The 12,056-nt window shown below is 35.3% G+C and overlaps 1 protein-coding gene across 1 annotated transcript in view; it reads right to left on the bottom strand.

Annotated features, from left to right (window-relative positions):
• The window catches only part of LOC144979009 (acetylcholine receptor subunit alpha-like), a 5,379-nt gene extending 452 nt beyond the window's left edge, over window positions 1–4,927 (bottom strand). The window contains exons 1-2 of the mRNA XM_078925625.1: window positions 4,885–4,927; window positions 2,908–3,320 (exon numbers count right to left, since the gene is read on the bottom strand). Coding sequence (XP_078781751.1) covers window positions 2,908–3,320; window positions 4,885–4,927 — 456 coding nt within the window. The remainder of the gene's footprint in view (window positions 1–2,907; window positions 3,321–4,884) is intronic.
• Between the last annotated feature and the right edge of the window lie 7,129 nt (window positions 4,928–12,056).

Below are 12,056 nucleotides of genomic sequence, written 5' to 3'. Positions count from 1 at the left end.
ACCCAGGACCTTCCGATCCGAAAGCGAGTGTCATACCACTAGACCACATAGCCGCATGATATCCACTAAACGTCCCTGACCAACAGCAACACGTAACATGTAGAACAAGACATGACGCCTGTTAGGTGATATTACAATTTTTTTTCCGACAGAGACAACGCTGTTAACGGCCAGGTACTCATTTTACTCTGAGTACGATGAGAGAATGTAAGTAAAGACCAGGACTTTCCGATCCGAAAGTAAGTGTCATACCACTAGACCACATAACCGCACAGTTATCAATTTAATCTTTTAAAAAGTCAATTTATCTCTTCACCATTCAAGATGAGTTGTATACCACCGTTTCAAAGCCGCTGTGTGGTCTTGAGATATGGACAGTATGGTCCTGGATTCGAGTCCCTCTGTGAGCGGAGTATCGTTGAGTCCTTGGAAAAGGCTCCTTATTCACATTCTCTCACGGCATTGTAAGGAGTGTAGAAAACGGTAAGGGCTGCCTGAAGCCGGTGATCGTAAAATACTAACGAAAGAGTGAAAATGGAAAGGCTATGTATGGGAACAATGTTTTGTTCCCATTCGAAGCCTTTCCATTTTCACTCTTTCGTTAGTATGTAAGGAGTGTAATAACGTCTCACAGGTGTCATCATGTCTCTTCTAGATGTTAAATGTTGCTGTTGGCTAGGGAGGGACCCCTTGAAAAGTGCTATGAGCACGATTAGTGGATTGGTGCCATATAAAATCTCAAGGTTTTTTTTTTTTTTTTTACTATGTAAAAACAAAACAAAACAAAAAAAAAACAAAAAAAAAAAAACAAACAAAAAAAAAAAAAACCAAAAAAAAAACCCCCAATAAAACAACAACCAAACAAAGAAAAAAAAACAAAAAAAAAAACAAAACAAAAAACAAAACAAAAAACAAACCCCAAACCCCCCCCCCCCCCAAAACAAAAGACCAAAAAAAAAAAAACAAAAACCAAACAAACAAACAAAAAAAAAACCAAAAACAAAAACAACAAAAACCAAACAAACAAACAAAAAAACACACAAAAAATCCCCCCAAAAAACAAACAAACAAAAACAAAAACACAAACTAGTCTTTCAGAGCCATTCGGCCCATGGAACCGGAGTTTATCCTGGTTTCTATAACGTGAAACGGACAATCGCAATTGCTCTTTAACCTTTACATAGGACACTAGCCTATCGCATAGTACTTTCCGCGAGATCTAACAGACCCTGTTACCCAATCACTGCTGGGGAACAGGTGGTGGGGGGGGGGGGGTCAGAAAAAAAATCGACTAAACCCGGGATCGATCTCTGTCCCTTTGATTGTGAAGCTAGTGCTCTACCAACTGAACAATTGGGGCACACATTAGATGCCAAAAAGTGATTTTAAAGTTGTTATGATCATAACTGATGAGAAAAACAGGGTGTAGAAAAGTGACAGATGAAAACAGAGGAGAAAAAGTCATGGGGTCAGTGCTAATCTCAGGATCCAATTGACACGACACCCTCCGCCTGGCCGATGTGTTTATATGTTTCCATGTCCGAGGGCGGATGGCTTAATTTACTCGCCTTGTATAGAGAGTTCGCGGAGTTTGTTAGTCAGCCTCGTTGTGGTCCCCGCAGTAGTTGAGAGTAGAGGGGCGCATGATTGGTAGCAAGTTTGAATTTGAAAACCATATTTTTGTGTGGCTGGATAGCTCAGCCGGTTGTGCGACAGCTCGCTGTTTTCTCTCTCTCTCTCTCTCTCTCTCTCTCTCTCTCTCTCTCTCTCACACACACACACACACACTCTCTCTCTCGGCTAGGCGGAGGGTGTCGTGTCAATTGAATTGGAACCTGAGTTTGGCACTGCATCATGACTTTTTACTCTCTGTTTTCATCTGGCACTTCTCCATACCCTATTTTCTCATCATTATTGATAAAAGTGCCCGCTCAACACTTTTTCTGAATTATCATAAATGTATCATTCCACAATACCAGGAAATACTGGGTTCTCTCAAATCGCCTCTTAACAAGATATGGCAGAACTGCATCAAATATGTTCAAATGGAAACTTGGGAACAATGATACCCGTCGGAAGTGTCAGGCGATCACATCGATCACCAGCGATCACATCGTCCTACACTGTCCAGTAACGAGGCTTGCAGGTGGATGTGGAACATTTCTTAGGGCGGAGGAAAACTTTCCGAAGCTGGGTTGACGAAATGAATTTAAAGCTGTAGCCATTCGATACTTCTACTATCAGAAATGTAAGTCGTTTTACCTTTGTAATTTTTAGAGAAAATTTCCATTGCCCGGAATAAAACATAAAAATAACTACCGTTTTATATTCTTTTTTTTTCCTTTCTTTCTAGAACGGTTAAATTAATTTAATTTAATTTGTAGTGAAAGGCAGAAGACCAAAGGCACGAATGGTTGGTGTGAAAGGCTGGAGTGAATTCTCTGCAGCTGAATGTAGCCAAAAAGGGCACAACAGAGAAGAGTGGCGTACCATTTCAAGTCGACCCCTACCTATGTGATGGCACCGGAAGTAAGTAGTAAGTGAGTGATTGAAAAAAAAATCATTATTATGAAAGCCATCCCGGCGGCGGTAAGACGTAGAATGAAGCAAACTATCGCTACTGTCCCGAAAGCGTTCCCCAAAAAACAAAAAACAAAAACATTAAAAAAAACAAAAAAAAACCAAACAAACAAAACAAAACAAAAACAAAAAAGACCGAGAAAAAGAAACAAAAAAAACAAAAAAACAACAAACAAAAAATAAAAAAACCGATTAAAAGACCACCCCCCCCCCCAAAAAAAAAAAAAAAAAACAACAACCAAAAACCAAAAAAACAAACAAAAAAAAAAAACAAACTCCGAGATAACATTCGGTTAGTTATATAAATATTATAATACCATTCATTACCTCATCAGTCCAAGTCATCAGGAGGACGCCGTTGACAGAAAAACGCTGAGTCACAGTTTCCACTTCCATAATGGCGATCAACTCAAAGGCAACGCCCACTTCTGTGTAGCTCTCCTTATTCAGACATGGTCTAACGGCTGTGTTGTACACACTTCCGGAACCAAAAAAATCGTCGAACAATTTAGACTCGTTGGCGTAAATACTCCCAGCAAGACAGATGCGCAAATTTATGGATTGAATTATAAAAAATAAGATAAACAACCGCCATTTTTGGTGTGAACGTGTAATCATATTGTTGGCCATGATTGATAAGTCGAATAATTTTTGGTTTCCTGAGTAATAAACCGTAATAAAATTCTTGTTGATTTTGAAAGTTGGGCACAACTTCAACCAGCTAAACTTTTCTTTGGGACCTGCGAAAATAAAACAAAATAAATACTGTATCAAAAATCGACCCGGCTATGTTGTCTTGGGGTATGACACTCGCTTTCAGATCGGAAGGTTCTGGGTTGGAGCCTCGCTCGGCGCATAGTTGAGTCCATAGAAAAGACTCTTAACTCACACTCTCTCACCGTACTCAGGTGTAAAATGAGTACCTGGCCGTTTACAGTGTTGTCTCTGTCCAAAAAAAAAAAAAATGTAATATCGCCAAACAGGCGTCATGTCTCGTCCTACATGTTAAGTGTTGCTGTTGACCAGGGACCACTTGTAAAGAGCTTCTAGCACATTTCGTGGATATTGCGCTAAATAAAAAAAGCTCAAAAAAGCTCAATATATGATTTGCAGGTCTGATCAGGGAACACAATAAAGGCCTTGATTTAACATTGTTGTTGTAATGGACAAGTTTACATCGGTCGTGATATAAATTGGAGCTTTTATATAGAGCAAAATCCACTTAATGTGCTCAAAGCGCTTTACAACGGGTCCCTGACCAACAGCAACATATAACATGTAGAACGAGACATGACTCCTGTTAGGCGATATTTCAATTTTCTTTCCGACAGAGACAACGCTGTTAAAGGCCAGGTACTCATTTTATACCTGAGTACGGTGAGAGCATGCGAGTAAAGAGCATTTTCAAAGGGCTCAACTATGCGCCGAGCGAGGCTCGAAATCAGGACCTTCCGATCCGAAAGCGAGTGTCATACCACTAGACCACAAAGCCACAAATATATATAATATAAAACAAACAAATAAACACAAGTAATAAAACATGTTTGTTATCCAAATTATCAATCATGTATAGATAGTATGCGCTTGGCTAAGAAGCTCATAACATTGCCATCCGGAAGTATAACGGACCAACACACAAAACTGTGTGTATCCATGAACTTTTATAGTCCGGTTAATACAGTTCAGTGAGCATTACTCATAAACGCGGATGGCAAAAAACAATTAAAGAGACCTAAGTGACGTCATCTTCGAACTATCTATAGTGTCGGATCGGGGGAGTACATGAAGGAAGTCAAGTTTAAAGTCTAAAATTCTAAATTAGATGGTTAGATTAGATTAGATTATGGGGCAGCGTGGCTCAGCTTTACGGTCTTTGCTTCGTACCCGAAAGGTACCGAGTTCAATCACCCGCCGCTGAGTTGTGTGGCCTTGAGCAAGTCACCTCGCCCTCGCTCACTTTTTGGCGCTGCTCTGCGGCTGACGCCAGGGTTATTCCAGTCTTCCCTTGGAATAGACCCTAAAGACAAATTTCCCCTTGGGGATGAATAAAGGGAATTTGATTTTATTTATTTATTTTATTACATTAGCGTGAAATCCACTAAATGTGCTCAAAGCGTTTTGCAAAGAGTCCTCAACCAACAACAACACTTAACATAAGAAGACGATACATCAAATGTTAGAGTTGTAAAAATGTTAAAATAAAAGTCTTCCAAAATTTCAAAAAATACGACTCTCTTTTCTAAATAAAATTATTTATCTTTATTCAAATTATATAATTAATGCATTACATTTAAATTCATGCACCTGGTTCATCCCGATTTGATACCGTTTTGAGGGTGTGGGTCATCTCGGACAGGTATTTTGCGCAGTTTCCATATTTCATAAGCAGCGATTGGACGGCCGGATCTGTTTGATTCTACTAAAGTTAACTTATAATACACGAGCGTCCTATACAAAGGGTGGCAAACAAGTACTATGTCGGCAATAGAAACCAGGATAAACTTGGGCAGCTTGCTTTAAATAAGTCAAAGTCATACGTTTCAAAGAAAAAAAATAGAACAACACATACAAAAGTAAAAAAAAAAAAAAAGAAAAAAGAAGAAAATAAAACAAAATATAACCCAAAACAAACAAGACAAAACAAAAAACAAAAACAAAAATAAAACAAAATATCAAAAAAAAAACAAAAAAAACAACCCAACAAAACTTAACACAAAAAATTATTTTACCTTTCTGAAACAAGACGATTTATATCCAAGTTAATTAGATACTTAGAACATCCTCAGCGACGATGATATTCTTATATTTTATGTCTACTCTCAACGAAGTCAGGACGTGAAAATGAGGAAAACGACTAAAGGAATATTAAAACTCATATGGATTCCGTGCACTACAATTAATTATTACCTAACCCCGCCCACAACTAACTCGTACACACTCTCATGTCCTAGTAATTGACCATGGCCAGCACTGTAAAGCAAAACAATATATTATTATTATTATTATTAAAAAAATAAAAGACCCGTTCTGTAAGCCTCAGACAGCAATAGAAATTGTCAGTTGACCATAATTTAAATACCGTAATCTAGAAAGAAAAACAAAAACACGTATTTAAAAATTTGGCCAGAAAACTCGTCCTTCAAATATTGATCGATTTAAATGACCCTCATCTTGGACAAAATTCTCAATCCTGGGACCTCCCGAGGTCCCAGGATTGAGAGATTTTTCCAAAGATGAGGGTCATTTAAATCGATCGATATTTGAAGGACGAGTTTTTCTGGCCAAATATCTAAATACACGGTTTTCCAGATAACGGCAGTTGTTAAATGGTTAAATAATAACCACGGAAATCAATAAAGGCTCCTTGAACAATCGGACAATCGGCTAACCGGAGACTCAACAGAGACTCGTACCTTGGTGTGTGTTGGCAAAAAGCTGTATCTTCGTATCGGTTTGAAACAATAACACCTAATATTTCAACTTATACAAGTTTAATGTATCTCTTTATGTCCCTGTTACGTGTGACACATTTTTCATTGTATGTTTATATAGTATATATATTTAATTTACTTGCATATGTATATATGTGTGGCTGAGTGGTTAAGGCATTGCATTATGACCCGGAAGGTCCCGGGTTCGAGCCCCGCTTCAGGCACTTTCGTTAGTTTCCTTGGGCATGATTATTAACCCCCAATTTGCTAACTTTGGACAACATTGATGATTCCTGTTGACATCTGACATCTGGTTTGATGCATTATCTATATTCCTTCATGGAATGCCTAGGAGATGATATCTTATGATGTCGTGGCGGAAGGGAATAATAATAATAACAATAATAATAATAATAATAATAATAATAATAATAATAATAATAATAATAATAATAACAATAATAATAACAATAATAATAATAATAATAATAATAATAATAATAATAATAATAATAATAATAATAATAATAATAATAATAATAATAAATAATAATAATAATAATAATAATAATACATGTATAGATTTGTTGCTAATAATTTGCATATCATGTTTTCATGTGTCTTTTTATTTATTCTCGAGATTTTATTGTAAACCCATAAAGCCCTCCAACTGGAATATGCGCTATATAAAGGCAATTTATTAATTTATTATTATAGACCAGATATTGCTTACTATTTCAAAAAAAAAAAAAACTTGAGCTTTTATATAGCGCAATATCCACTTAATGCGCTCAAAGCGCTTTACAAGGGGTCCCCGACCAACAGCAACATGTAACATGTAGAACGAGACTTGACGCCTGTTAGGCGATATTACAGTTTTTTTTTCCGACAGTGACAACGCTGTTAACGGCCAGGTACTCATATTGCAACAGAGTACGGTGAGAGATTGTAAGTAAAGAGCCTTTTCCAAGGACTCAACTATCCGCCGAGCGAGGCTCAAACTCAGGACCTTCCGATCCGAAAGCGAGTGTCATACCACAAGACCACATAGCCGCAGAGACCTTTAATTATCATGACCAAGCCTCTCAAATCGGTAATATGTCAGAATGGACAAACTTACATAATATTCAAATAGGAATACAATTGTGATGTCAAAGTACTGGTTCCGATCTCATTGGAAGTGTAAAATCCGTTCTTCCAGAGGACTTAATACATATATTGTGTAAAGTATTTTCTGGTTTCAGAGTGATGGCATCTTATTTTCCAGTTAAAGTAAATGGTAGTAGTAGTCAATAAAAATTATTCGTCCTTGGTCTTTTAGGTATTCCCGTATTCCTTAGAATCTGCCTTTACATCCTGCTACTAAAATAGTTATGTGGCGTAGTTGCACACATATGTAATGGCTTATGATCGTATAGTGGTGTTTTTGATAGATGGTAGTATTATCCTTTGGGTTGTGTTGTAGATGTTAATAATGACGAAAGAGTTTAAGGGCCGGTGATGATGATTGAATGCACAACATCAAAACATTCAAATAAAAGTCCAGATTCCAAGTTTCATTTCTTACAGTTTTATTTGTTTGTGATAAATTCAAAATCCAAATCATGATAAATTCCAAATCCAAATCAAATAGCATGGTCATAATTCAATCAGTTTCATAAATTCCAAATCCGTAAAATCAGTCCACATGTAAAGTCAATTTTGCCTAAGTAACCATTTTCAATATACGTGGAATATTTCTAAGTCCGTAAAAGCAAATAAATGATGGTTAGCACAAAAGGTTTAAAGTGTGCAGCTCATGGTCAAGTTGAATGCAGAATCAAAAGGTAGAATCAGAATCCCGTTTTCCTCGAAACATCCTCTTTTATCCCTATCAAAATTTTACCCACAGTTCCATTGTTTCCACGCCCCCTTGCAGTTATTGACAGTTCCCTGTCAGTCTATAATCCAACCCCTAAGAGTAAGACCAAATCATAATCAAACCTGAAACGTCAATTCCTACATATTGATGTTAAACCCCGCCTTTTATGATATAACATTATTTTGATAAATGCCCCTTTCACCTGTTTCAACACCCCTAAACCAATTTAAGAATGATTGATTAAATAGTACTCAACATGATAACCTGTCCAGTAACTTTGACACAAACGGTCTCAAGTAACCTGGACATAAAACTGCGCACACGTGTCATGCGTCTCAAATAGCTTGGACATAAAACTGCCCACACGTGTCATGCACTGACCAAGCTTAACTGATATGCCTGCACTATGTACTCACTAAACCCATTTGCTGATATATATAATTGACAGTTTTGCACCAAATTTCTTAGATAACCTTTTGCATAGGCTTACTCTCTTACATACGCCCCTTTCTTAGAATTTAAATTGACTTAAAACAATTTCAATTAAAAAAATAACAGTAAGAGATTAAATATATATCTAATGTCGAACTAAAATGCAATAAACAAATGTAAGAAATAGTCTATATTTTTTAAAATGACAAATACTTATACCAGTTAAACATTTAACAACTTTAAACTTTAAATTCAAAAACACCAAAGTTGATTACAACATTCATATATATCGATTATAGGTTTTAAAGTATTAAATTCACAAACATCAATTTTGATTACAACATCTAGATAGATATATATCGATTATAGGTTTTAAAGTATTAAATTCACAAACATCAAATTTGATTACAACATCGACAGTAAGATATCAAGTAATTAAAAGTTCAAAGAAAAATTATCTTTTCATCTTAAATTCCATCTTCATAGCAATACAAGTGTTAATTCCCGTCATATTTAATCATATATCCATATTCTTGCTTGAAAAAGAATGGTTCAATTTCCATTTGTGATATACTCACGTTGTCTTATTCAATCTCAAATTCAACTCTATACGACATGGGTGATAATCTCAGCTTCCATGTATGTCTACTCATTTACTGACATATCAAAACCAGTACCTTGTATATTCCCTTATATTGTATGATTCCATTTAAACAACATTATTACATTAATTCCTACTTATAATATGTGGTACAAAAAATGTATTATAGACATCTAGATCCATATACGAAGGATTACATTTCAATTAATAATAAAAAATATTTAAAAATAAATCATAATAATAGCATTATCATCATTTTAAAATTCAAGTTGAAGTTATTATCATTCATTGTTCATTGTCGATGTTTCAATTTTTTAAGCTTTTTAAGTCACGACGGTGTAGTTTACAACTACATTGAAATCAAATTGTTCTTTGTGGTCATCCATCAGAGGTCACATTTCTTAGTAATCCGTTCGTTTCGAGAATGGTCATCTTGTAAAATGGTCAGTAATTGTTAATTAGTCATTGTTTCCATTTAGAATGAGTTTTCATGTAATGAAAAAAATATATCAACTATAAGAGTTGAGGTGTTTGCATCAAGTCTACGTGTTGCATTGTTATGTGTGTTGTGGTCACTGCATAGCCCAAGTGTCATAAATTCACTTTATTTATTGTTAATTAATTAAAAACTTTTTCCTCTGTAAATGTCTTAGAATTATCACAATAATGTCTTCACATTCAAATATTTAGCGTTGAATAAATAATCAAACAATAGTCTGTCCGGCTTGTTCACATCACATATTTAGTGTTTGTAAATAATCAGTCATTAGTCTGTCCGACTTATTCATATTTAGTACAGTGTAAATAACTAAATAAGTAAAATCTAACACAGTATGTGATTGTGTGGCTGTTACTAAAGTGACCAACTTTTGCAATTAGTGTGTTGTATTTGTTCGAGTCTTTTGAATTTGGGACGAAAAAAGACTCTACAGGTAGCAAACGTATGCTTAACCTGTTGGGTTGTTTCTTGGTTTTGTGACGTCGCTGTAATCCATTCATCTCCGGCATCTGGGTCGATTCTCTCCGTAGATATTTGTGGTTGTCTTGTGTATACGTTGAATCTCATTGTAGATGAAATTGTAAAAATTCAAGATTAACTGTGTGCGAGATCTTGAATTTAAATGAAGTTTGACTTATCCAGCAAGTCAAAAGAAAGTTGTGAACTCAGCCATGTGTTGACAAAGAGTTCGTGTGTAGTAGTCGACAGAGGTCGTGTGTTGTAATTGTCTGTGTTTGTTGATCGAGTTTCGATGAGGTGGCATGTGAGTACACACCAGGTAGATGATGTAATCTGTAGAGTACCGGTGGGTGACGTGAGTCCAAACACCAGGTAGATGATGTAACAATAACGTAGTCTAGTAGTGTATGTAGTTGGGTCGAATAAGGTCAACAATATTTTCGTTATTTGAACGCAGGTTGTTGAATATCATACGATAATGAATCCAAGGAAATCGCTCATGTGGCGTTTTGCGATACTTTTTCCTGCATTGTCTTATATACATATATAGCCTTTATCTTTTACAATGATACTAAGACAGGCTTTATTATAATATTCAATGTTTATAAGTTGTAGATATGGGTGCTGCACACTTGTGTATTGACATAAGTTTAAATTTGAATACGCTCACCACTGCATATGAAGGAAATAGTATTGTTCACAATTGGACATCATTTTTGTAAAAACAATCGTATCTTGAACGTTTATGTAATTATTGACATCGTACATCGTTGGGTATTGTTGTCGTAGAAGTAAATACAAGTAATCCTATTGTTCAATAAAGAATGTAAATATAAAAAGGTTCATGGAAGAAATCTGTGTTGATGCAGATATTATTTTATGAATTCTGTCAAGTTTGTATAAGTTGAAAGGTACGATGTAATTGACGTTGCTGTGTATTTGTAGTCTGTAGATTGTGTTGATTCTGGACGTATCAATGGCGTAGTCGAGATTGTTACTCCATTTTAATGTATTCGTGGATAGACCAAAGGGATTAGGACATTTCCCGACCTCTGTTGTGGTTGTGTTTGAATTGGCTCTGTCGTTGTCATCAGCGTTTCCGTTATGATTGATGGTTGCAAGTGTCTTCTCTCGTGATGTGTATATCATGTTTTAGTGCAAACACTACTTCTGTATTTGATTAACTCGAATTATTCCCCTTAGAAAATTCCCTAATTTAATAAACAATGATTCTGTTTATGTTATCATTATTATTTGTGTTATCATATCACTTCCTACCATTTCAACTTAGTGCCGACTGATTACTCTCTTAAGATTTAATTCTAATCAATTGAACATAATTTATTCAACTCAGTTACACATTTTATGATATAAATGTTAAATTCAAACCACGCAGTAAATATTGATTACAATTACAACATCAAATCGATAGGAGAAACATATGATAATGAAAATATTCGCAGAAACAACAATATACACTCTGCTCAATAAAAATTTCAATGTCTCGCGCCTTTGCTCTCGGCATATAATAATATTCATATAACTCATTGCGACGTTATCTCGCGCCTCATAATAATATAGTACTGATAAAACTGTGCGTTTTGACTGCGCGCCTCGTATTTATAAAAAATTCACCACCTTTTGCGTCATTTCATAAAGTCAAACCGTGCGCTTTAATCAAACCCAAAATAAAATATTCCCGAACGCCTCATTCCTGCGTCTCGTAATTTAAATCGTGTGCACTTTAATTACCGCGTCTTACATCACTGCGCTTATTTACCCACTATGCATTTACAGCATTTTACCATATGGGTTACTTATAATTCGCTGATTCTTAACAAGTTAACCACTTGTGTCACAAATATTATCAGCTCATATGATATGATAATGCATTTTTAATATTGTGTTATTCTTCTGTAATAACATTTTAACTCCCATGAAAAGACATCCGTCTTTCAAAATTATTAATACTCCGTCATTGTATTTATATTATCTCCTTTTTTCATTCTCCGACTTTAAATCAAAAGTCCGTTATTCAGGTTATAATTAGAATATTGCTCCTTAAAATAATTACGATGAAACGCGTTTAAAACAAAACAAAACAAAACAAAACAAAACAAAACAGTGAACGACTCATTTTCCGCATAAATTATTTCAACTTAATTTTCGGTGATAAAATCCAAATGTCTTATG

Source organism: Berghia stephanieae, chromosome 8 (assembly GCF_034508935.2).
Source record: "Berghia stephanieae isolate SIO BIC M18660-M18661 chromosome 8, UCSD_Bste_1.3, whole genome shotgun sequence".
In the NCBI taxonomy this organism is placed as follows: Eukaryota; Metazoa; Mollusca; class Gastropoda; order Nudibranchia; family Aeolidiidae; genus Berghia; species Berghia stephanieae.
Note: the sequence above shows the minus strand (reverse complement) of the source record. Positions and strands in the feature narration are given on the sequence as shown.